The following is a 27,805-nucleotide window of genomic DNA, read 5'->3' on the forward strand; positions in this document are numbered from 1 at the left end:
GTAAGAAGGTGGAGATTTTTATATTTTAGATGTAACAGAGTTTGGTGGAAATATGTAAATAAGAGCTGTGCAGCACCACTGAAGCAAATTAATCAGACAAGGCATCTAGAAATAGAGCCTTACACAACATGCTTTATTCTGGAAATATTAATAGGGTATAATCTTTCCACTTTGTCTACAAATAGAACACAGATGGCTGTGCATGGAGGGTCTGCTCAATTAATTCTGCCCTCTTACTGTTGACCCTTTGGAAACAAAGATATCTAAGTTTTGTCCTACTTCAGTGGTTTCATTACTGGAACTTGACTTCCATAGAATCATAGGGGTTGGAAGGGACCTCAAGAGATCATTGAGTCCAACCCCCCTGCCAAAGCAAGGTTCCCTACACCAGGTTGCACAGGTAGGCGTCCAGGCGGGTCTTGAATATCTCCAGAGAAGGAGACTCCACAACCCCCCTGTGCAGCCTGTGCCAGTGCTCCGTCACCCTCACCGTAAAGAAGTTCTTGCGCACATTCGTGCGGAACCTCCTGTGCTGCAGTTTCTGTCCGTTCCCCCTTGTCCTGTCTCCACACACTGCTGAAAAGAGTCTGGCCTCTCCACTTTGTCCCCCACACCTCAGATATGTATAAACCATGTCATGTGCTTGCTAAAGTAGTGCTTAAATCAACAGCTGGCTTAAGAAATGCAGGCAAAGTTTGAACAGTAATAAAAAGATCCTGAAGCTTTAAGTCAGAGCTTCTTGAGAGAAGCACCAGCAAGAAACAGCCCCTTGCTTACCCAAATATATGTAGTGTTGGTTTTTTTTGTTTTGTTTTGTTTTTTACCAGGAGTAGATAACAGTGTTTCTTGCTTCCACTAAGTTTCTATTCACCCATTTAGTAACTACTTTGAAAAGGAAATAAGAAGAAACTGTTAATTCTTCATGGAGTGAATATCATCATCAACACCTACTGCCTAAACTTCATAACAGAAAGTCTACTCAGATTAGTTTAATAATCCTATTATGCTGGTATGGAAAAAATTGTCTCCCGGGAACCAGAGCATTTGCATCTGTGAGTGACTCAAGTTTTAGTTGAAGAAAATGAAGTAACACTACCTTGTTCCTGTTGCTTACTCCTCCATACTATTTCAGTTCTAATAACAGTTTATTGAGAATCATGTCATCCTTTTCATCTGCTGTTTTGTTAGCTTGTGAACATAGAAAATTGTCTGAAATCATTCTAGGGCATGTAATATGCCTCATTCTGACTGAAGTGGATTAAAGAATTTGCAGTGTTTACCAGTCCAAAGCTGGAGTTCAGAATCCTCTTAATAAGGAGAAAGATACATCTGGACAAGTGTGCAGAATCCAAAATAGTTAAACATTTACAAGACTCACTACTGAATTTTTATGCTGCAAGACTGAAGTTTCTGAAAGGATACATGCTGCCCAGAAACTTACATCATTGCATTATCTAGTAATGAAGATGGCTGACTCAGATGAAAATGACAACTGTTGCACATGTCCTGTCAGTTCTTGTTTTCAGGGGCCCCATTATTAGCTAGGCTACCTACACTGTATGTCCTCATTTTTTATTTTTATTTTTATTTTTTCCCTCTCCTGGAAACATAGTAGATTTATCAGTTCCTTGATTCAGAAGACAATGGTCTTCCTGAGGTCAATACAGGCAATGTGACACACTGCATGACTGACATAACACTGACCTGGCTGGAGCTGGCCATCTGAGCACCAGTGCGTCCCAACTGAGGTGGAACTCTGCATAAGGATTCCCTGTTTCCTTTTCTGAGTCCCTTACTGTGAGGACAGAGGAGTGATCTCTACTTAAAAGCTGGAAAAAGAAGTACATCAATGAGGAAATCATCATCTGAATGATGGTGCTAAACAGCAATATAGTACTTATAGCCAGTTCTCATGCACAGGACATATGCCCAATTTCTTCAAGGCTCCTTTCAGGCACTGTCTGGGATATGCTGTAGAATGATACAAAGGTCAGCACCAAGCTGCTTGTACCTCCTCAGCTTCTAGAACTGGTCAGGCACTATCCCTTGACACAGGATGTTTTAAGTTCTCTTCTAGGACTTCATCTGGAACTACATTCAGTTTTTATCTAGTCTGTCTATATAAGCAACAAATGCAGTGTTTACTGCCTGTAATTCTGACAAATAGGGTAGATAGTCCTGATATCCACCAAAAAGCCAAGTGATTTCATCCAAGTTGGAAATGGGACACAGTTACCAGTACAAATGCCATGCACCAATTTGGTCTTTAGAAGAACATCTAACCTTGACCTGGTAGCGACTTAAAGAGCTTACTAAAGTTGCTGTAACTTCAAGTATTCACAAATTAGGAACTAAAAGGACTATTTGTCTGTGATATGGCTCTACCACAGGCAGAAACACAGACTGCATTCACCCATCCAATGCAGCCTGAGTAAGGGTAACAGTTTAGAGAATACCTTTAGGCACAGCAACCAATGCAAAGTAATGTTCCCAGTAAACCTTCATCCTTCCTTCCCTCTCTTCCTTCGTTTATCAAATACAATTAAAATTTTAAGATGAAGATGATTTCTTCAGAAACTTGACAAAAGAAATGACTTGGAAGTCTCAAAAGAGATTAGGAGGACAGATGTACAAGCAATTTCACCTCACTGCTACAAGAGAAACAAGAGAACTGAAGACGGACTGTGGATGCTGCACTCAATATGTCTTTTTTCATAAGGATACTGGGCATTACTGAACAGAAACAAAGTCTCAATGATTCCTGCTATTCAAAGTCCCATCTATAGTATGCACGTGTGTGTATGCCCAAAGAATACCACTACTGATTTTTTTTTTTACAGTAGTACACTGATTGTCAACTTGAGTGAGCAGATGAGATATTAAGGGTGAAAATTCAGCTTCCCACTAAAACCACCTGTATGCAGTTGTCTGTGCTCTCACTGTAGTCAATGGAGATCAAGTCAATATATTTTACAGAGTTACTGAGCATAACTGAAGTTGATAAGCAGCTTTTGGTTAGTCAAATAGCTCTCCAGACTCTGCTGACTTCTTTTATTTCCACTGACCACAAAATCCTGCAAGTCACTTTCATGCTATGAGCATATACAACTTGCAGCTGAGACTCATACATACAGACTGACTTTTGAAGGTTAATAATAAACAAAAATGAGTTTTATTATTATTAATAATTACAAACAAGAATCATAATAAGCGAATTACTGCTAGTAATGTAAGAGAAGCATATTAATCTAAGATTACAACTTCACACTATTAGAATTACTGCATATGTAATATTTTACAAACCTAACAAACCTTAAAGATATTTCAGTGTAATTCTCTTGTAGGTACAGAGAAGTGAAGAGAAAGAAGCATTTTAAACACAGTTACAAAAGCTATGTATACAAGCCTTCATGTATTAAACAAATTACCTACAGAGTACAATAGTATAGTATCGGATAACAGTCTTTCTACCCAGAAAGGTTATGAGGAATAAATGCAAAATGAGAGTTCATAAACCTCATTTGGACAATATATGAGTTTTCCCACCTCCTAGCTAGAGAGTAACAGAAAAATTTCACCACTTTTTAAACAGCAGTACAGCAATATACGATCTTGTCTTGTGATTCCCAGCTTACCTGGAATTAACATCACCATGTCCAAGTTGCCCATGTTGCCCATATCCAAATGTGTAAACATCACCATTTTCCATCAAAATCACTGAAAACAAACAAAAATACCAATATTTTTCAGAGATATCCATGCTAATGTGCATCAGTGCCAGTTAGTCCTTCTGAGCAGCATGGTTAACAATCTCTACTAAACACTACTATCTTCCACAATCCATCACAGCTAGAATCCCTAGCAGATGACCATTCAGATGTTACAAAAAGGCTCAAAAATTCCTTAAAAGCTTACATATAATTCTATATATGATATTTCTAGTTCCTTGCACTGTTGAAGGACAGTGTATTAGGCTACAAAATGATACTGTAGCCTTTTTCAACCCTTCCATGTATACCCGTATTGAACATTAAACACAAGGTAGTGAAAACATGTATCAGAACATAAAACAAACAAACAAAAAAAACAACAACCCCACAAACAACGAGAAATTTACGCTACAGCTAACATTTATTTATTTGTACCTGAATGGTGAAATCCACAACTGACTTGTACAGCTCTCAGCTCACAGTCAAAGCGGACAGCCCCTGGTGGATAGGTTGTAATTTTGCTTGCATCCTTCTCACCTCTTTCTCCACTTCCGTCTATAAACAAAACTTGTAATTATATCCTGTGTCTTCCAAAAATGTCACAATAGAAGAAGAAATGAGAACAGTAAGCAACCCCCCGCCCTTTCATTTGTAAGGTACGAGAAGGGACTCATGGAATATTGAGAGAAACAGCTCAAGACAAAGGATCAAAGTAGATGTGAAAGATGACAGAAACTACTTCTAAACAATCTGCTGCATCAAAGTTACACACATAAAAGGAAAATAACACATCCTCTAAAGCAGAAACTACCAAATAGCAGACAAGAACAATGAGAGAAACAGAAAACTGAAAAAAAACTTCAGAATTTTTGTTTAATAACCATCATTTTTGTTCTTCAAAGAAATAATATTACCAATTACACAGAAGGCACTGTAATTGAACATGGTAAGTATACCCGGTCTGGTTTATTCAACATTTGTTAACAATTTTACTTGACTCCAACCTAGCCATACAGCCCTTCTTTCACCTAACTAGCTCTCTAAGATACTATGTGAAGAGTATGTCTAACAACACTGACATACCCACTACTACTACATCTGTTTCCTAAGATGCAATTTCTAGACATTTTGTGGTTTCTTTCATAAAGAATAAAGTGTGTTATTGATTCTTATAGTCAAACAGTCCTTGCATCAGATAAAAGCACAGAAGTGACAAATAATTGTTCTGTTTATGAGCATCTTGAAAGCCACACTCCTTCAGAAAACAATACGTTAAAGTCTGCTAACAATTATACACAGGGTCACAAGGGAAAGTGGTTACATAATACTAGCAGAATAAAACAACATGACAGAGAAAGAGAGCACATTCATCGCCATTAGAACATCTATACCTGTGAAGAAAGCTGCCAATAAAAGCTCTAAAGAAAGTGCACTTCTAAGGAACTAGTCCTAACATAACATTTTATGCCTATTTTTGTGTTAAATTCTATATGCCTGTATAATCCAGAGATGATTCTAAGGGCTACTACTGCGACCAGAAAAATGTATTCAGTAAGAACCTAATTACTGCTTCCTTGTTTCACACCAGCTTTTCAAACAGGAACAGTGCCAAGTGAAAAGTTCTTGGAGTTCACCTCTCTCTTCTCCCTCTATCACTGATGACAATAACAACAAATAAAGCTCCTGTGCAAATGCACTTAACAGTCATTTGCTAGGAATGGGCATGTCCAATAAGCATGTGATGGGGCAGCATGTGCTTCCTTCAATGAAACTAGCATGTTGCCTTAAGTATAATATGGTAATGTTAAATACCGTTGCGTAAGATGTAGAGAAAATAACATTCATATGAAACATATTTTGTATTCCTTTATCAAAGAAGCAAGTTTATTTTAAAGGAAAAACATCCACTGAGTCAGCATTTTTGAGTTCCAAAGGTGGATTTTTCTAAGCCTTTAATAAGGCAAGAATGGAAGCAACAGAGACTCAACATTTCTTCAGTTATGTGGGTAAAGGGAAGATGCAGAAGGCTTATTTGCACAATGTGCCCTGATGAATCAATATAAATAACTGCAAAGGCATGTTTTCTTTTTCTTAAACAATAGTACATATCGCATTAGAAATATTATCAAAGCAACTTTTCAAGGGGAAGCACAGACAAAGAAAAGCTACTATTCTAGTTGAATAAATTGAATGTTGTAAGCAAAACAAGTTAGTACTTTCAGTACTATCCAACTAGACTTGCACTGAACAGAAACTTTCTTTCCATAAAATAGAGCAAAGCACTGAGGGGAAACTCCCAACTGCTTCCTGCTGCTAGCACTGAGGGGTGTGTGCTACAAACAACTTCCTAAAGATGGTTTTTGAGCTTTTATATCTTACACAGTCAGGAAAGTGAAGTAACTGTTATAACTACTTTAATTACTAAAAATAGCAACTCCCCCTCTAAGCTTTTTCCTTAGAAATTTTTGAATTACTGAAGAGAATCTTTTCTACTGTGAAACTTACTTAGAAGTTCTCTACTGCTATCACAAAACAAAAAATGCATCACCTGACAGTATTTTCTAGGAATTAAGAAAAGTCATCCCTCCTAAAAGGGTAGAAAAATAGTCTAAGTCCACTGAATTCCTGAAAGGTGGCTACAGAGGTTAGGTGAAAACTGGTATGTAGAATCTGAAATGCATGACGTTTATGAAACTGCATTAATAAACTTTCATTCTGATTACAAATTCAATAAAAATTCTATTCAGAATTTTTGTATCACTACTGGCGCACGTTAAGTGTTTTTCTCCAATAAGTGCTTCAAACTACCACATCCTTACCCCTAAACTGGTAAAAGGTAAATTGCAGTGAAATTTTCTTGAACAATTTTGTATCAGCATTTACAAAATCATTCATACATATATTGTTCCACCCATGCAGGTTCAGCTCCTTCTAACTTGCCCTTCTGAGAGTTATTTTTTTTCATATATCTTTAGAATTACAAAACCTTTACTGACTTGAGAAGCTAACTTTTTTTTTTAATTTCCACTCAATGTACAGACTTCTGCAAACTATAATTATTCTTTGCTGCTTAAGATCCCCAAACACGAAGTCTCCAGGCTCTGGAGATTCAGACTGGGAAGTGTTGTGGTTTAACCCGGCAGTGTTCAGTGCCATACAACTGTTTGCACACCCTCTCTCTACCAGGTGGTATAAGGGAGAGAACAGGAAACAAAACAGAACTTGTGGGTTGAGATAAAAACTACTTACTAAGACAGAAGAGGAACATGGAACTGCCCACCACAGATGCCCTGTCAGCAACGCAACATCTCACCCACCACCTACTGACATCCAGCCAATCTCTGAGCAGCAGGACAGCTCTGTCCAACTGCTCACAGCTTTATGGCCTTCCACCTGGTGTCACATGGTATGAAACAACCTTTGATCTAATTCAAGCACCTGTCCTGGTTCCACCCCATCCGCTACGCCATCATGGCAGCAGCTCTTCCCTGCCAACTAGCCCACCCTGGCCCCAGTGCTCCCATCACTCAGCAACAACTGAACATCAGGGTGCAATCGGTACTCTTTTAGCTGAAACAAGGACAAGAAGTCACTACCTTGTTGAAAAATGAGAATAAAGAACAAACAGATTCTTACTAAGTTTCAAAGTAATCCATCATTATCAAAGAACATGGTATCTGCTCCTTTCCACTAACTGTCATAAATGACAAAAACATCTCCTTACTTAAATTCTCAAAGAAGACGATTTGTATTATTTCAAGTATCTGGTTTTCATTGAAGGCTTGTTAATAGATGGCTTAACCATGAAAAACTCTAGGACAGAATTAACAACTCTTGAGTTGATACGTTACAGGAATTACCTCAGTTACACCACACAAGTTCAAAAAAGAAAAGGAAGAAAAGAAAAAATACCAACCGCAGTGCACATGTCACAGCTGAGACACTGGAAGGCATTTAAGTTTCCTACAGTAAACTTTAAGAACTTTAGGAATGAGATAGCCTCAGAAATGAGAGAAGACAGAAAAACAGCAAAATTTAAAAAGAAAAAAGGAAAGGAAAACAAAGATGACGCAGAGTACCAAACATTTACCCTTTTTTAAAAAAACTCAACATACAAATGTGTTCTCTTTCTCCTCAGGAAACAAAGTACTAACAAGAAGGCAGAAGCCATTTTGTGCATTTCTTTGAAAAAGACAGATTGAGTGCATGGAAGAGGTAAGGTGGGAGTATCAGCTTTTTTCCACCCTAGCCAATAAGGAAGACCAAATACCTTTGTGCTTGTCCCGCTTATGCTTTAGCTGTGCTGGATGGGGTCTGATTCTGGCTAGAGCCTGTTCTCGATGGTTCATAAAAATAGGACCAGGAAATACAAGGGGGCCTGAGGAGAAACATTTTGCACATGCATAGGAAAGCTCACAAAATGAAAACAGTGTGTTAAACAAAATTAAAATTAAAATCAATAGGAAAAAATTATATAATAAACTTGTTTATCTAAATTCAGAAGGTCCAAATGAAAAGAAAATCATTACTTCTTGACAACAAAACCAAGATATTAAAGGAAACAGTGAATATCCCACAATGTCAGCCTAACCTGAATTTGTTAAGTATGCAACTATACTCCAAGTAATGGAAAGGCAGACTCATAATGATAATAAACACACAATGCTGTCTTTAACAAGTAAAAAGATTAATTACCATGCCTTACGTTCTAAAATATTAGTTTCAAAACTGCTAATTTGCAATAATATCACCCTATCAATGCTAAATTTATAATAAACAGTGCAACCATATAACTATTTGTTATTATTGTACTTAATTTCAGTTATTAATCATAAAGGAAATAGCAATCCAAAAATATCTGTTCCAAGAAAAAAATATTCAAAGTATATGATTTTTTTTCTTATCTTCCTATCAATTTTGTAACCTATTTAGGCTATTCTTAGAATGTTTCCCCTTCAAACTAAAGGTTAAGTCTTCAAAAAAAGATTCACATTTGAAGAAAGCAGTAATGTATTTATTTAACATTTTCTCTGAACTTAAAAATCTAGATGTAAGCACTGGTGAAGATGATTCTATGTATCACAGGAAAGCAATTTGTGCTTCAATCTGTATTTTCTGGTCTAATTTAAAGGTTAAATCTGCCATCAGGAATTTCTTTGGAAGCATCTCCTAATTCTGGTAGTCTGACATTCAGTGGAAATTATGAATCATTAGCAACTAATATTTCTGCCACTATTCCACAAGTCTCCAAACTCAGTCCATAAATGGACTTTTAAAAGAAAAAAACAGAAAACCAAAATCTCAAATCAGGCTTTGTGACATGTTATATGTATATGTTTACATGTGACATGTTATAAATGTCTTATGTGAAACTTCAAAAAAAATAAATGCTCTTTCTTCTTACCCAAGACCAATACTCTATTTTTTTAACTAATATTTATTGACAAATTAATTTAGGCTAACTTTCCATTAATGCTCACTGTCTCAAGCTTCCTGCTGTTCACTTTAATCCATCAGATCCTTCACTGACATGGATTAGAATGAACAGAAACTTAAATGGAAGCTAGGACAAATCCAAGGAAGCTGACAAATATTAGCACTGTCTTAGAAGAGAAACAATAAGAGTGTTCAAAATCAACTACTGTCTTTCCTTCTTGCTTTGTGTTTCCTACATGTGCTAGTTAATGGCCAAAAATCTCAATCTCTGAGTATGTTTTTACATACAGCAAATATATTTGTTTAAGTTCTACCACATTTACCTGGAGTACCTTCATCCTAGTTCAACCAGAACAGGTTCACTTGTTAAAGTGAACTAACTTCTCCTGATGACCAAGTATAATGATTTGATTTACCATCATCATGAAAGATTCTTCCTCCAGATGTCTTGCTTTTTTTTTTAAACTACATTTTACAGTTTCCTCTCAATCAGAGCTTCTGTTTAACAGATACATAATATTACCCCAAATGCTCAGTTAACATTTTTTATAAAGATTACCTTCTGCCACGTCACTTGCTGTGCTTAGCATCTCACTTCCTAGTGTTTAGATTCACACAAAAATGTTATCATATTTCCTCTTTCCAAGTTGGAGGGGAGATGCAGACCGGGAAAAGTCAAGGACGGGGAAAGAGAAATGACAAGCAGGTTACGAAAGCTAGGAAAGCTTGGAGGATAAAAGATACAGAGCTAAACTTGATGAATAGCAAGAGAAACTAGACTGGAATTTAAGCATGACAGCAATGAAAGACAGGGATTTGCCTACTACTGAGAAGTTCCCAATGAAATAAAAAGTTAATGAAATGGAGAATGGACCTAATAGGATGACAAAAGTTAAACTCATATTAGAAAATATTTGCAAAAAAAAAAAAAAAGCTTTATATATATATATACATATATATATATATATATGTAAATACGTATTTCCAAGAAATGCAAAGAAGCATTTAGGTCTAAGATCTTTGTGGATAATCAAACAGAAGATATGATCTCCAGAAAATTTAGGCAAAAAAACTGCACAATTCCAGGAAACACCTGTCTAACATATGCAGTCCCAAAGGCAATCTTGGGCACTTTGGTGTTAAGAGCAAATACGGCAAAAGAGAGAGAATTATAGATCAGAAGGAAGAAAAGCCTGCTAAGGTGAGTAAAACAATTACAGGAAATTTGGGAGACAAAGAATATTGGGAATGCATTAAAGAATGTCAGCTCTGGCACACAGAACCACACTGCTGCCCTACAATTGCCAAGCCACACCCCTGTAGTCAATATGGCTCTATAACAGCATCTGACCTTCTGACCAAAGCAGAATTTATCTTTACTTCAAAAAACTCAACTAAAATTAAGTTAAATGCAGTATTTCTTTATTTTATAATAATTTGTATCCAAGAAATTAAGAGAACGTAAGAGAATGTTAGATCTGTAACTTAAGAAGGAGAAAATAACAGGAAACGCCTACATTTTGATTACATTATGATGCCTGCATGTTCAGTCGTGCTGTAAAGAATCTCCTACCCTCCAAACTAATATGGGTAGCATCACATAAGCAATTCACAAAGATCCTATCCTATCTCCACTTACATCCAAGGTTGTCTGTATAAAGGAAGAAGTTAGGTACTATTAACTATTCTGGTGAAACGTTTCAGCCATACATCAGATGCTTCCTTTATTTTGTTAAAAATGCAGAACATAATTTGAAAACCTCTTACAGAAGTGTCTAATGTAGATCTACAAGAGGAATAATAACCTATTATTCAGTTATTTCTTGTAGCTCAGGTTAAAGCAAGAGGAATCACTAGCAGACCATAATGCTGCTATTTTAAATCAGTTGCAATATGATGCAAATGATATTCACTCTCTCCCAATAGTTTTTATAGAAAGTTTTTCTACAGCTGTCAAATCAAACATCCCAAACTAGAAACATCAAGATTAGCTCTTTTTTTTCTGCCCTTTTTCCTCATGAATTCTATAGGGTCCAGGTCTTTCAAAATGAACTTTGTCTGGCAGTGAATTAACATCATACACACATGTATGTGTTTTTGCATTCTAGTCCATCTCAGCACTTAAGCAGAACTTCCACAGCATTTTCTGTTTGAATTGGTCTTACTCATATTTGATTTCCTCTAGTATCTTTCCCTGCACAACTGCTATTTGACTGGCTGTAATTACAGAAGACTCAAAGATTTCAAATGGCCACAAGGTATAATCTATGCACTGAATGTAGCGGGTTACCTGAAAACACAGTATGTAATTATGTAATGAGAAGTTGCATCAGGAAGTACTAATTTACACAGTAAAAATTGAGGTTGCACAGGCAATCTCTATTCCCTAACTCATCAGTGTATTACCAGTAACCCTTCTGTACATAGTTAGTAACTGATTCCTAGCTTGGATGGTATTTTCTATTGTTAAACCTTATTTTTGGCCACTTGAATACTTGTAAAAGAAAAATAGATAATTAAACAAATATATATGTTGACAAATTCTTAACATAGAAAAAAACAGCTCAACAGTAGGTAAACTTAAAAGGTGACCAGAAAATAAAACAGGCTATATGCTTTAAAGTAAAAAAGAACAAAAAATATAACACCTTAATATTCCTAACAAGGCATGGATAACTGGTTAAGGTGCACATTTCTTTGAAACTGATTTACAGGTAAGTAGCAGCTCCCTGCGGAAATAGTTATGTTCAATGACACTGTGATGCAGACACGAAGGTTAATTTTTGTTTTACTGCTCCCTGCTAAGCTTGCTTCTTTTTGTTCAAAATGCTGAAAGTAATAACAGCTTACATTTCTCTTCCTGTATTCTCTTTCTCTGTATTTTCTACTGAATTTATAAATAAATCCGATGGGGAAGAAAAATCATTAGAACTTCTTCAAACGGAAAAAGAAATACAGATAAGCCAACAGAAGTATTCAGGACAATTTGAAAGGTTGCAAAAATCAAACTGAATTAGCATTTGTAATAAGATTAATTTAGGTACTTTTTCCCTTCTGAATACTTCACTGTTTACATATTGTTAAACATAAAAGATGCATTTCTGCATATATACACAAACTAAAACATTGGATATAAAACAACTGTTCTAATCAAGTCTGAGGCAAATGTGAGTTCTAAAATTGTAATATATTTATAAAGTATATTTATATTTATTAATAATCATCATCTTTTCAGCTAAAGCCACCAAATCAAGTATACTAATGCAATTTTCAAATTCATACCTTTTGATAATTGTGGATAAACATATACAACTTCCTCTTGAAAGCTTTCTTAAAAAGAAATTCATGAGTGAGTTTGATATAATTTTAAGTAAGAAGTTTTTAAGAAACTCAGGAACAAATATAACTTCCGGGTCTTGAAAGCATTAGCATTATTATTTAATTAAAACTATGAAAAGAAGCTGCACTAATTTTAAATGAAAAATATTGTATATGAATAAGACAGCTCTGTCGTATATTTAAGTACATGTTCAGTAGTGGACAAAGAATGGCACTGCTGATGAATGCATTTTAAGTAACAGTATTTCAATTCTGGGCCTACCAAAGAATAACCAGTTACTGAAATAACTGAATTAGATACACTTTTGAATAATCTAAAACAGTTCAAATACAGTTAGCCTCAGATGTTGTCTTTTTTTTTTTTTTTTTTTTTAATTCCAAGTAGAAGAAGATTGAAAGAAAATATTTTTCCCTTTCTGTATTGGCTTCAAAAGTTAAAACTTTGGTTAATTACACACAAAATTTGCATCTTAACGATGTTTTTTCAGGTTGTTACACCTTTTGCATATCTAAATGAATATCTGAAAAACATTTAAATGTTAAAAGCGTCTCTCAAGAAACAGAAGAATGACACATGAGTTCTCAAGAATAGTGCTACTCTTTCCCTCAGCTCAAAGATTTGGATGAAGAACTCCAAATTTTTCATCTGTTAACATATAACTGCATAAATCAAAATTTCTCCTAACTATTTACTAAAAAATATTCTCAGCTTTAGAAGATAAGCCATTCTGAAAAGGAAACTAATCTGCATTCTTGCAGCTAGATATACCCACCACCTCCAATATCCAGAAGTATGGAACTACAATGCTCCTTCACACAGGTAATACAGGTGTATACAACAAGCTGGGCACCAATATCACCTTAAATACAGTCTGACTACACTCTATCTATCTGACAATAAAGATACACTGATCATCTGAAACTCAGATCCAGAATAACTTTAAGAGACAGCACACAAAGCGGTCAAGCTGTGCTGAGTCTATTTTCAATCACAAAAATGGAAACACACTGAAATGTTCTGCTCTGTTTTCTTCTGTTCCAACCCACCTCTCTCCTAGTGAAAATTTAGAGCTTACCAGCTCTATCATCAAGACCTAAGACACTTCAGTGTTGTTAGCTGTCTCTCTACTAAGACAGCAGTATGCAGATGGAGGAAGAATAAAATCTTTCCCCCTTCTACCCCTCTAAAATCAGTTGCAAAGATTCAAAGAAAAATAAACATTCTGTCCTTCCATAGTTTCTCTTTTTTCTGTTGCTCCTTACTCATGATAAAGCTAGTAATTTCTTGAAGGCAAGTGAAATAAAGTCAAAAGTTTCCCCACAAAGTTTGGTGGCTTGGACTCTAAGAGCCAAGTTCAATCACAATGCATACTTGATAACTTAGGGGAAAAAAACAGTAGCAAATTCTGAAAAATGGTTATTTTTTAAAATTCAAATCACACATTAGTGATATAACCAAAATGGTATTTGATAAAATTGCACAAGCTTATATAGCACAAAATTTCAACAGCTCCTCCTCTCAACACACAAGAATCTCATGAACCACATCAGCACACTTCTCTAACATATCAGTTCTATCAGTCTAAAGTCTCTCAACTTTAATTATTTTCCAGATTAAGACTGAAATACTTAAAACAAAAGCAGCACTGAAGGCTTGTTAGAACACAGACTTTATAGGACACCAAGAACAATTCATGACATAAATAATACAGAAAATAAGCAAATTTTGAAATGCCCCAGTGTTTTCATCTGTTTTAATTCAGTCAACATATTGGATTGCTTTGGGCTACTTAAGTATAGAAATTTCCTTTTTATAGAGCAAGAAATTTTGCTTACTATTATACTGTAGAAATTCATTAATGAATTATAATAATTTACTATAAATAATTCATACTATATGTAATGAGCATGGTACAATCTTGTCAGCATTTTAACTTTCTACAGAAAGTTATTTTAAGCATTTACATTAAAAATAAAAGCTACTATTTATTTACAAATCAGCAAAAAATTAAAATTGACAATATTAAAGTAATATTAAAGCACTGAAACAGGTTGCCCAGAGAGACTGTGAAGTCTCCTCCTATTCTGGAAACCTACCTGTGCAGCCTATTGTAGGGAGCCTGCTTTAGCAGGGGGGGGTGGGACTTGATGATCTCTTGTGGTATCTTCAAACCCCTGCAAATCTGTGATTCTACTATTCATATAAAACACTGCTTTTTACCACTTAAGGTCAATTTGAGTAGGTGTTGACAAGCATATAGATTTTTACAATTTTTCAAAAGCAGGCAATATAACAAACCAGATTTCTAGGTTCTGATTTTTGTTTGGTTCCTGTATTGATCTCATTAAACAAAACAAGTTGATTTCCATACTTAAAACATAGACTAAGTTTCCTTAAACAATTCAAGCCTCTCATCATTACCTCTTCCTTCTTCCAGTCTGTGTCTCCTAATTACACGCTGCCGCTTTTCTTCTTGCCGTAACTGTAGGTGTTCTTCAATATTAACTCCAGGAACAGGGACAGCTACATTGGTTAAGAAAATGAAACACTTTTCAAAACTTGAAAAATTATTTATTATTATGATAGCAATAAAACTTAAGAGAATTTTAGTAAATGGAAACCAAAGCCTACTTACTACTAGTCCTTTGCATAGATCTTGCACAATATTTAGAGAAGGACCAAGGAGGTGAGCAAGTTTTAGTAAGAGTTTTAAGCCTTATTGTTGAATTTCCTGATTTCTACAAATCTGCCACAGCTCCAACTTCACTGAACAGTATTTAGTACTTTCACTCTATAAAAACTGCAGACTACCATGGATTTCAATTTTTCCCCAAAAAGGGGAAATTCAGAAAGGATTATTAATAAATCATAAACACAAAACATTAAAAAACTCAAAATATAATGTAAACAATATTTTAAAACATAAATGAATTACTTACTAAAAACATTTTGAATACATATTTAAATACTTTACCAACATATGCTATGTGCTTAGTAAAAAAACATTCCGTTACTTTAACATACACACAGTTTGGTAGATGTCAGGATTTATGTGAAGATGCACGTGTGTATATATATATATATCCTGCTCCTGCTATCAAATAAATAACGACACTTTGAAGCACTCTTGCTTTTCCCCAAGAAAAAGCAATTCTCAGCTCAATTAATTAAGTATCCTCCCCTCAAACTATGGCAGGCCAAGAGCTGTCTATCCTGATAGGAAAGGAGTTAGTGAAGAAGAAGTATAGAAAACTTAACTTCTTGGCTTAGTTTCAGCTGGGATGGAATTGTTTTCTTTAGAGTGTCTGGTATGTTGTTATGTTTTTAGTTCCAGGAGAAAATCACAGAATCACAGAATTGCAGGTGTTGGAAGGGACCTCTAGAGATCATTGAGTCCAACCCCCTGCCAAAGCAGCTCCCTAGCCCAGGTTGCACAGGTAGGCGTCCAGGTGGGTCTTGAACATCTCCAGAGAAGGAGACTCCATCACCTCTCTGTGCAGCTATGCCAGTGCTCCGTCACTGCACTGTGAAGAAGTTCCCATGCTTCATGCATGTAGAACTTCCTATGCTTCATTTCATGGCCATTTCCCCTTGTCCTATCAACATGCACCACTGAGAAGAATCCAGCCTCATCCCTTTGCTTCCCACACCTTAGATAGCATTGATAACACACTGATATTTACAGTTGTTGCTAAGCAGTGTTGTATAGAGCCAAGGTCATTTGCAGTGAAGGGCCCAAGGAGCTGTGAGGGAACAGAATTAGGACAGTTGACCCAAACTGGCTGACAGGATACTCCATACCATATGACACCATGCAAGAGGAGTTTTGAAGGGCGTGGGAGTTCATCTCTCTGTTTTCTGCTGCTAAGGGAGACTAGCTGGTCATTGGCTGGAGGATGGTGAGCAACTGCTTGTGCACCACTTGTTGCAACCACTTGTGTATATATACACACACACACGTACAGAGTCATAACCATTATTCTTTTCCTTTTATCTATCTCAGTAAATATCTATCTCAACCCAGGAGTCGTACTTTTTCTTGATTCTCTCCCCCATCCCACTGGGAAGGGGATGGAGTGAGAAGACAACTTTAAATAGGTTAAACTATCAGGTGGTTAAAAACAGACAATTTGACACCCAATGTGAGGCTTCAACAGTTGAGATAACAGCAGATCTGGCCAGAACGTGTTAAAACTGTGTTGTGGTTGTTTGATAACTGCTGATCACAATGTTGATTTTTTCCCTACTTACAGAGCTCTGAGAGATTTCTCATGGAACCATATTTCATAGCACCTTGCTTGCTGCTTTTTTCCCCTGCTGTATTGTTTGCCATCTCTGGAGGTTGGATTAAGGTTTTTATTTTGCTACAGTGTTTGGTCGCAACGTATGATAAAATTGGCAGCAGAAGATCTAATGCTTTGTATTTGGCATTGCGGTCATCTTTGGGTTTTGGAAGCCATTACGTTGATACTATTAGTAATTACACTATTTGATATGTGTCCCCAGGGAGTCCAGATAGGGAAGAGATAAAGAAGTACATTTTCCAGCAGTTCCTCAATCTCCCTTTCACTTTTCCTTCTTCCTGTAGAGCTCAAGTGTTAGTTATAATAGCTCTTGAAAATTTTGAATATCCATGAGATGTTCAAACCAGCATGCTCCTATTACAATGCATCATGAATGTGTTTCAGGTAGTGTTTAAGATTAAACAATTATTTAAGAATATCACCCCGAGATCTGCCACAAGACAGCATGCTGGGGCCTGGTTTATGCCTACTAAGCTCTGTGCAACACTATACAGCATACTCAAGGGGAGGAGAATACTTCTGGATCTGATGACAATGCAACAGACTCTCCAACTCCTGTGAAACCCTGTAGCAACTCCAATTCCTGCAACAGTCCCTGCAGCTGTTCTGAGCACTGCAACAGCCTCTGATGTCACTCCAACCCTCGCAATGTGTCCTGTGGTTGCTCCTGTTATGGGTCACGTGGCTGTTCCACATATTGCAAGAACATTCCTAGGCCATGCATGAGAATAAAGCAGCTAATAAGCAGAGCTGCTGCTGTCACATTTGCTGTCAGTGTAATACAGCATAAACCTACTTCTTCAGGGGGTCCCCCTTAAGAGTTAAAAATAACTCATCATGAGAATCACTTTCAGTTTCTGTTTAGCTTTTACATGGACTAAAATATCCCACATTCAAAATATAGTGTAGGATTTCCTATGACTAATTTTCAGAGAAAAAAAAATTGAGATAAAGAAGTATTTTAACTCAACCATGTGATTGCTTTATGGTCCTTTTCTATAGCTTCATGATAAATTTAATTTACAGGTCGTAATACAAGTATAAAAAAAATAAGGAAGTTGGGCCTAACAAAGTCTCCCCAATCCTCTAACTGTCCAGCAATAAGTACAGAGAATGCAATATTAAAATCGTGTGACAGAACTCAGAAAAAGGTGAGATTTAAGGTGCTGTTGAACAGGTCGCCCAGAGTTATAGTGGAAGCCCCATCCCTGGAGACATTCAAGACCAGGCTGCACCAGGCTCTGAGCTACCTGATCTAGCTGTAGACATCCCTGTTCATGGCGGGGGAGTTGGACCAGATGACCTTTAAAGGTCCCTTCCAACTTGATTCTATGATTAATGAATCTTTGCATGCAGGTCTGGAGTGATTTCCATAATCCTGGCAACATATTTTATCCAAAAACTTCTGACAGAAGAAGAAAAAATTCTCAAGAAACGTTATTTCCCATTTTTTTCCACATCTGCAAAAACACTGAAATCCTGATGGGCTATCAAAAATGGGCAACTGAAACAGCATTAGTATCCTAACCACACAGGTCAAAATGGCACACTCGTGTCTACAGTAACACAAAGTTTAAGATGTTTCACTTACCAGAATCCCACTTTTCCACATTATCAATAAATAAAATCTGCCTGATGAGCTATATATATTTTAACAATAACACATTAAAACTATCATGTGAGTCCAGAAGTTCAGTAGTTTCCCTCCAAGGAAGGAACTTCATCAGTTAAGACACAAAGTTTTATCACACAACACAGAAAAATGAAAACGCAAAAGAAGTCTTAACTGAAAGAACAAACTTATTTCTACATTAGCCTGTTACTCCAGCTCAATTTTAAGAAGACTGTAGTAGGACTGATTTTCTTTAAAGACTGCAAATAGAAGTACCAAAAGAAAAAAATCCACAAAATTCAAAATGAAAAAATAAAAACACCTCAACTGGAAATAAAAGATGTACTAAGTAAGAAAATTAATAATTTTGCATCACTTACCTAGTAAGAGATCTAAAGGTATCATCTCTTTTACAGCATCAAGGATTCCTCTTTGCCTTGCCTCCTGGCCATCCAGTTCTCTAGCACATGCCTTGCAGCAGCCACACACAGCACAGCCTGACTCACCTGAGCCACAGCCACAGATTCTGCATCAAACAGAGTTGCTTTATCAATACCTTTTATTTTCATGCATTACTAATGGCTTGGTAACTAAAACATATATGCCCACAGATACAACAAACCTATAACAATTCATCCCATGATAAACAGAAAGTACAGCTACTTTGAATTCTAGATGCTGTTCCATAGTGACTAGGAGCATACACTGACAATACACATCCACACTGTCTTCTCAGCATTGACTTCCCTTCAGTTAATTAAATGCACACTATCTGAAAATACACACACAGAAACAGTGAGCACATGCCGTGCAAAGCATTGGCTCTTTATGCAGCTCAACTCTTTAGTAACAGATAAAAGCAAACAGAATAGAAAGATAAAAACTTCCACTGTAGGAGAAAAAGGTTATCCCAAAGCCCTGCTAATAGAATAGAATATGTTGAGTTGGAAGGGACCTACAGAGATCATCAAGTCCAATGCCTGATCACTCCAGGGCTAACCAGAAGTTACAGCATTGCTCAAATGCCTCTTGAACACTGACAGGTGTGAAGCATCAATCACCTTGCAAGGAAGCCTGCTGCACTGTTTGACCACTCACACAGTAAAGAAATTTTCCCTAATATCCATCCTGAATCCCCTCTGGTGCAGCTTTGTGCCATTCCTTCACATTTATCATTGTTTACCAGGGAGAAGAGCTTGTCCCTCTGCTCAGGGAGTTATAGAGCAGTAGGGTCACCTCTTGGCCTCATCTTCTCCAGCATCGACAATTTAAGTGTTCTCAGCCTCTCCTCACAGGCTATTCTTTCCAAACCTTTTAATTGCTTTGTTGCTCTCCTTTTGACACATGCAAATATGATACTGTGCCCAGAACTGTACATTACATTCAAACTGAGGCCACAACAATGCTAAATACAACAGGAGAAACACCTCTTCTGACCACCTGGCTATGATGTTTGCCCCCTTGGATGTCCAGGCACACAGCTGGCTTATGTTGAGAAGCCTGATGTCAACCAGCACCCCAAGGCTCTTCCTGCAAAACTGAACTCCAATCACTCATCTGGCATTATCTTGCCCCAGGTACAGCATCCAGCATTTACCTTCATTACATTTCATATCATTGTTGATTTTCCAATGCTCTGCTCTATCTAGGTCTTTTTACAAGGCTTCTAACTCCTCCAGAGAGTCCACAGCAATTCCCAGTTTTGTACCATCAGCAAACATGCTAGGGATGCTATCAAACTCCTGCATTCAAATCACTAATAGAAATGCTGAACAGAACTGGCCATAGAACTGATCTCTGTGGAACACTGCTGGTGACTGGCTGTCAATCAGACACAGCCCCATTCATTAAAACCATTTGAGCTTTGTCATTCAGACAGTTCACCACTCAGTGTAACATGAACCTATTAAACTCCAACTATCCAAAAAGATGCTGCAAGGGACAGTATCAAAGGCCTTACTAAAACCTGAAAAGGTTATGTTCACTGCCTACCCTTCAATCACTAAGCCACTGACCTTATCATAGAAGTCAAATTATTAAGACAGGCCTTTCCCTCCATGAATTCACACTGACAACACCCAATAATAGCTTTGTTCTATAAATGCCATTCAAGAGACATGTCTGTCACTAGACAGACTATGATACTGTCCATATTCAACAGCTTTTAGTAAAACAGAAAATACATCCTAAGGAATACAAAAAATGCCTTTAGAATTAAATAACCTATAACCACAACAAGCAATATACAAAAAACATTCCTACAAGCTGTTTAAAAATAAAGTTTTGTAAACTTGTATGTGCTTTCAGATTTTGAAAGTACATACCCATCTTAAATCTAAGATAACATTATATCTGAAGTTTAAATATACATCAGTTCAGTTTGAATTCAATACATGTTCTGCCTATTCAACCAACTATAGCAAATATATTTCCATATATTTGCTTACCCTCCAGGAACTCTGTCAGGACGTCCACTACTAACACAGCTAGCTCCATAGCCTGTGCAGTCTCCACATACAGTGCACACCATGCACTGCTCCAGCTTCCATTTATGCATGCCTGGAGGGCACATCATGGACTTCTCATCTTTTTCATCCAGTTCCTCTTCTAGATCTTCATCCATTGCTGTTGCCATGTTCTCAACTCCAAAGCCTAATGAAGATGTTGAAACAAGAAACAGCTGTTCTCTGAGCTCAATAGTGGCTAATGAAGAAGATTTGAAGAACACTCACAAATCAGAATTTAAAAAGAACGATTAGGAATGCCTGCTCATTTGGAACAATTAGATTTTTGAAATCTATCCAAGCTTGGGCTAAGACACACATTTAGGCTTCACAACTAAAAGGGAAATTAGACATTTTAATTCTGCATAAAAGTAACACGTCATTTACTTGTCATTTATAAAATAATCCAGTTCTGAAAAGGTGAAGGGGAAATTTTTCATATCTGTATTTTGTAGTAAGGGATACACTCAGATGTATGCAGAAAGATGTAGACTTGAATTCATGCACTGTTTATGCAAACAAAACAGACACTAGATGAAATGAGAACAAAGGTAGAATGTGTTCAGGTTTTTTTTGCTACTAGGACAAATGCATATAGTAAAACAAAGACCGATAAGGTCTTGTTTTATTAATCTGTTGTAAGGATAGCCTTTTCACCAGTAAAATAGAAGTAATTATTTTACACAGCTAAGTAAACTAGTATGTGCAAAATGCCAAATGCTTAAATATGAAATAAATACATTCATATATGCCTGTTCCTATTGTTGTTGTTTGTTTTTTAAAGCATACTGTATTAAGCATTAATACCAGAACTACATTTTAGATAAAATACTTGTCATTTTTTTGTTTGTAATATTTTTCAGCAGACAAAACACAAGGAAAAACCTAGGTTCCTTACCTTTTCCTCCCTGGCTCATGGAGCCCGTGTCTCGTCCACACTGTCCTTTATTATTTACACCAAATGTCCAAACTTCTCCATTCTTCATTAACACACAGGTGTGAGCTTTCCCCATGGCTACTTGAGTCACAAAATGGCCTTTCAAATCCGTTACTAAACCTACATAACATAGGTCAGTTGAGTGGTAAGACTGCACTTTCTACCTGAGATGGAAACTTTCACAATACATCACAAGTGCTAATGAGCACTAGCAATTTTTAAATGAATGGTAAGTTAGGAGACTGATAGACAAAACAAGTCTTAGAGTAAGAAGTGAAAAGGGAATTAGCCTTAGATTCTGTGTTCTATATAAAGATAAAAGCCAAAAACAATTCTGAAAAACAGTTCTAAAGGAATCATAATAATCACATTGGACCTTATTTCTTTAAAAAAAAATTATTTCAATTGATACGTACTGGACCACAAGGAAATTTCTCTGCAGTGTTATGAGTAGAGAAATTTCTAAGGCCTGGTTTCCTGCTTGCTCTGTTCGTAGTATGCCTCATTTCTGTGACATTTTTGTGTTGCATTCTAGCGTGCAACTGATAAGCACATACAACTGATATTTTCAGTATACAACCAATGTTTTTTTTTCACTTTGTGAAAGCATTCCCCAGTGCTGCTATATACACATTTTTTACATAACTTAAGGAAACTGACTTGTCTTTCTATCCTTCTGTCATATCTGGCTGAATCAGCAGAAACTCAGAAATCCATTAGTAGAATAAGAAATACACAAACATGATTTCCATGAGCTGAAGCCTTCCAGACTGATTTAAATTATTCTATTTGAGAAATTACTTAGAACAAATATTAGCTTACTTGTACTATCAGAGTAAATGGCATCTTTTCCAAACATGTAGAGTTCTCCATCTTTTGAAATTACAGAACTGCTTCCATTATTGCAAGCTGTAGATATCACAATCTTTCCTTCCATTTTGATGATTTTTTTAGGCTTATATGGTTTTGATTGCCGTCTGCTTTTTGCTTTAAATAAATAAGTCACAAGTTACTTCACAAAAAATACCTCTGAGGACACAATATCATTTGTTTTATAACTATCAATCAAAAAATAACTAAAACATTGACTGTTTGCACTCTGTTCTTAAACAAAATAGTCAAAGAAAGCTAAACAACAGAACAAACAACTAACAGCTACTATTACTGCCTGTCAACTTCCATCCAAATCAGACAACTGTAACCTTAAAATGCAGGAGTTACGAAATTTATCAACAGAAAACACCCACATAGACTCTGCAGGCAGAAATGCAATCTCCTTGCCCAGCTTTAAAAGAAAACAGAAAAAATTGTGAAGTTTGTCCACTTCACTCTGAGTCAATTTAGAGGGTGATAAAGAGAACCAGATCAGTCTGAACAGAGTTGAACTTTTAAAAGAATTGAGGGTCTTTGACCAAGACCCTGATCATACGCTCTAGTACAAAGACCTAATGCTAAGATCAATTCAACTTCCCTAATTTAAACAGTTTCAGTAATTTACTCCAAATCATTCTATTTCATCTGAAATTGAATGTTAACTTAATATACAGAAAGAATGAAATAAATTATATTACAGATAACTTCCAAATAATTGCTTGAAGAAATCTTGAAATTTCTGCTTGTAAATATTTTTTCTGAAATCTTGCCTAAGATGATGAGATCTCTTAAATTTAAGTTTACTAAAGAAGTACAATTTGTGCTACCCATTTTTCAGTAGGTTTACATTTAAGTCTGTTCAAGTTTACTATGGATGATACTATGTTTATTACCGATAGACTTTCATACAAGAGTAGTACAATTAACATCCTATATTCTGTGCACACTAATGGGGTAAAATTCAAACTCAACAAAATTCAAGGTAACTCGAAAGCATATTGAAACACAACATCCAATTTTTGCTTGAAAGCATAAAAGTACTCCTCTATACAGGAGAGATGTGGACCTGTTACAGAGAAGGTTCACAGAAATTATTCAAGGGACGGAATACCTCTCCTAGGAGGACAGACTGAAAGGGGTTGTTTGACCTGGAGGAGGAGAGGCTCCAAGGTGATCTGACAGTTGTCTTTCAAAAACTATAAAGGACCTCCAGGAAAGAAAGGGAACAGACTCTGTAGCAAGGTCTGTGGTGACAGAGCAAGGGAAAATGGTTTCAAGCTTAAAGAGGGTAGATTTAGGTTAGATATAAGGAAATAAGTCTTTTACAGTGAGGATGGTGAGGCACTGGAAAAAGGCTGTCCAAAGATGTAGTGGAAGTCCCATCCTTGGAGACATTCAAGGTCAGGCTGGACGAAGCCCTGAGCATCCTGATCTAGTGTTGGATGCCCCTGTTCATTGCAGGAGAGTTAAAATAGATGACTTTTAAGGGACTCAAACAACTCAAATGATTCTACGATACACAAAATTAATTGTAGTGCCCACACCTTAAATCTTAATATGTAGTAATTACTTAAATTCAAAAAAGTGTTCCTATTAATCTACAATCCTACCACCAGCATGCTTTCATGTTCTTGGAAAGTTTTGATAACAATCCTTTCAAACGAAAAATTGGGTATAGGCTTTTATCATCTACTATTCAAGAAAACATAGCATACTTGATTCGCCATCCTCTCCTTTACTAGCAGAACCTGTGAAGAATATACTTCCATCATCTGCAACAAGTAAGGCATGTGAACCATCATGTCCAACAGAGAACTGAATAATCTTTGGAGATTTTGTGATTGGTAGTTCAACCCATTTTCCTGCTGAAGGACCACCTTGTTTGATTCCAAGGCTCTGATATTTGCCAGTATAATAAATCTAGGAAAAAAAACAGTATACCACTTCCAGTTATCCCACAATCCTTCAAATGTACATCATTTTTAAAGCTGCACTGTTTTTAAAGCCTTTCATTTCAAAATGTACAGAACTTCTCCTGATACAAGTATCTATAACCTAGATTTATGAATTTTTATTTAATGGAAGATGCATTCTGAACAGACTCTATCTGCTAATTATTTTTGATATTTGTATGGTTTGATAATTTAGATACAGAAAAAAGCCACACCCGTTTAATGTGTTTTTTAAGCTTATTTTCAGTAAAGGGAGTACACAAATAATAAGATAAAATACAATATTTCACCTGAACAAATATAAAACCAGTGATAAGGACAAAGAAAGTTTCCTCCCCCTAGAACTATGCCACTCAACAGTACTTATGAAACAGGTGTTAACCTATGATTACACTTAGAGATATCTTTTATTAGGTCCCATTATTAGGTCATGCTTAAACAGCCAACTTAAACAGATCAAAACCAGGAAGTATATTTTCAGTACCTTTCCACTAGCAGTTTTCATAAGTGCAAACTCTCTTCCAGCACCAAGAACAGCTGACTCCTCATCAAACCCTGTACCTGTGCAAGGAAGACTGCAGTTAACCAATTTTAACAGGCAGTTTCACAGAATAGTATGGACCCAACTGCACCAGGGAGTGTTTCACAAAATGAGGGTTCTAAACAAAGTTACAAGAGAAACAAACTTTTGCTAACAACAAGGCTTACTGGGCTAGATGTAATGGAGCTGTCCAAAGAGGAAGAAAAACACTAGCATAAAAGCAACTGCACTTGGTCAGACAAGAAGTCCTAACGGACACACATTCATTTGTTCTGTCAAAAGCAGACAGCTGAATTAACAAAAGAACAAAGCAAACATAAGTGATTTCTCTAAACTACCTTTTTAGACACCAGGAGTTTTGCATCTCAGAAATTCTGGCGCTGAGAAAGTTTCTAGATATGCTAGTATCTTTACATTCATTTCAACGTATCCAAACAGTCATCCTTACAATTTCTGCCAACTTTGACTCACAACAAGGAGTTCTATAGCTTAACTACACTTTATGTGAGCCCTATGATCAAGTCTAAGCTTCAAACAACAAAAGGAAAATAATGGAAAACTGCAGATAGCACTATAGACAAAAAGGCTGTGGTTTAAAATATGTGTATAGCTTACTATAAGTCAGTGTTTAAGCCACTACAAAAATCTATGCTTCTCCTCATTTATAATGGAGTTATATTTTCCTTCACATAATAAAGACAAACAAAGGGAAGAAATAGAGTTTCAGTCTTCCTATTTTAATTATTAGCTTATAATTAAGCTTCAAGAAGAGAACTTACTGATAATGTGCAAGTCTTTCTCCAGATCAAACAATGAGATGCCACACGCATGTAAGCATTTTCTTGCAAGTTTAAGCTGCAGTTCCTGTTGCAGTACTGGCTCAGTACTTGTTGCAAATATTCGCACTACAAAGCCATCCTACAATAAATAAAATATCCACCTTACACTGAATAATAAACGCAGTGATTTACTCTTCACAGCCTAAGTGCACGAGTATAATACTATATCACAGTTACCAGTTATAATACTATATCAGAAATATCAAAAGACACACAGATGAAGTAACATTCAGTACAAAGGGAAAAAAGTAACAAGAAAGGTAAATGTGATTAGCTGAAGAGGAGTATCTGAGAGACATTAACTGAATTGGCTATGAAACAGTGACTTGCTATAGAAATAATTAGCTCTGAACTTTACCAGAGAAATGCTGCTATTATATACATATATCTACACACACACACATCTTTTAAGCCATTAATTTCTCCTGATTCACAACTCAAATTTCTAACTGCAGTTTTAAGGGAGACTACTTAAGTTCTCAAGTTGTAACAAAAACAAAGTCATGGAGGTTTTTTTTTTGTTTATGTTGTTGTAAAAAACAAACAACAACAACAAAGAAGTACAGAGGAAATATGTTAAACTAGCCACATTTAAAACACTGTGTCTTAACAGGAAAATGGACTAATTTGGGTTTTACTTATAAGGGCATGACCCACATCTCTTGCCTGCCTTTCCCTGTTCATGTATCATATCCCCAGGCAAAAAACACTGACTGGTCCAGAATTATTAATGTAATAACTACCTGACAAACAAAACATACAACAGCTAAAACTGATTTGTCCCTCATATAAGGAAATATTTGGGTTTGCACAGCTTTGGCCAACAGTCCATTTTCATTTAAAATAGTATCTTTGCTACCTCTTCTATTAAATTTGGTTGGAATTCTCCAAAAAGTACTGAAGCAATTAAGGAAAATGAAATTAAAAGAAAAATTGCACTAAGCAGCTTGCCCCACAGTGCCCCAGAAGAATACATCAAAAAGGCACTATTCCATGTATGAGGTTTTCTTTTTTTTTTTTTTCAAAAACAGCAAAGTTGTTCCTAAATCTTATCTGAAAATTCACATTCCATCACAAATCAAAATTGTGTTGAATATACACATAAATGGCAGCTTCTCGTGACTTTTAGCTACAAAGATTTCTTCCTTAGTTGTGATAGCCAAGAAAAAGCAAAATATTAAACAAATAGAAAATGGTATACATTTTATAAAGTAAAAGAATAAGGTGAGAAGGAAAAATATTTTGACCATTGCTATGTAACACTTACATCTCTAGATGCTGCTATTTGATTAATATATTCTCCATCAGTGAAGAGGATATTCTGTCCTTCAGTATGACAATCTGTGAAAGATGGAGTGCACTGCATTAGTCAATATTAACTTCTAGGCACTGTTCTCTCCTGTCTAACACAATCTCACTATAACTTGACTATAAGAATTTTTGTTTGTACAGAGAGAAACCATACTGCTCAGATAATGTTTTATTTTGTACTAAGATCTCCTCTATAACCTGTATACTAAATATATTACTCTTTTGTTTCTTTACAAGTTACTGAAATTCTTTCCATTGTGTGCAGTGTAAGGGTTTCCCTGATTTAACTTCACAAGATTTTAGTATTTACATTGAAGGGATAATCTAAATTTTTATAACAGAGCTACACTTCAGTTTTGCTGAGTGCTAGTCTTTCCCAATCCCAATGACTTTTTTTTCTAAAGTAAGGCTCATTATCTTAAAAGTTACTCAGACCAACATATAGA

The 27,805-nt window shown here is 36.1% G+C and overlaps 1 protein-coding gene across 1 annotated transcript in view; it reads right to left on the minus strand.

The window, feature by feature from the left end:
• The window catches only part of MYCBP2 (MYC binding protein 2), a 169,279-nt gene that overhangs the window by 103,742 nt on the left and 37,732 nt on the right, over positions 1-27,805 (minus strand). The window contains exons 9-20 of the mRNA XM_065744087.1: positions 27,316-27,389; positions 25,989-26,127; positions 25,153-25,229; positions 24,432-24,636; positions 22,666-22,830; positions 21,805-21,963; positions 20,850-21,054; positions 18,783-18,928; positions 14,908-15,009; positions 7,981-8,088; positions 4,146-4,265; positions 3,636-3,717 (exon numbers count right to left, since the gene is read on the minus strand). Coding sequence (XP_065600159.1) covers positions 3,636-3,717; positions 4,146-4,265; positions 7,981-8,088; positions 14,908-15,009; positions 18,783-18,928; positions 20,850-21,054; positions 21,805-21,963; positions 22,666-22,830; positions 24,432-24,636; positions 25,153-25,229; positions 25,989-26,127; positions 27,316-27,389 — 1,582 coding nt within the window. The remainder of the gene's footprint in view (positions 1-3,635; positions 3,718-4,145; positions 4,266-7,980; positions 8,089-14,907; positions 15,010-18,782; positions 18,929-20,849; positions 21,055-21,804; positions 21,964-22,665; positions 22,831-24,431; positions 24,637-25,152; positions 25,230-25,988; positions 26,128-27,315; positions 27,390-27,805) is intronic.

The sequence above is a fragment of the Cyrtonyx montezumae genome, unplaced genomic scaffold, assembly GCF_038088225.1.
Source record: "Cyrtonyx montezumae isolate F1298 unplaced genomic scaffold, pur_monq_1.0 scaffold_3, whole genome shotgun sequence".
Lineage (NCBI taxonomy): Eukaryota > Metazoa > Chordata > Aves > Galliformes > Odontophoridae > Cyrtonyx > Cyrtonyx montezumae.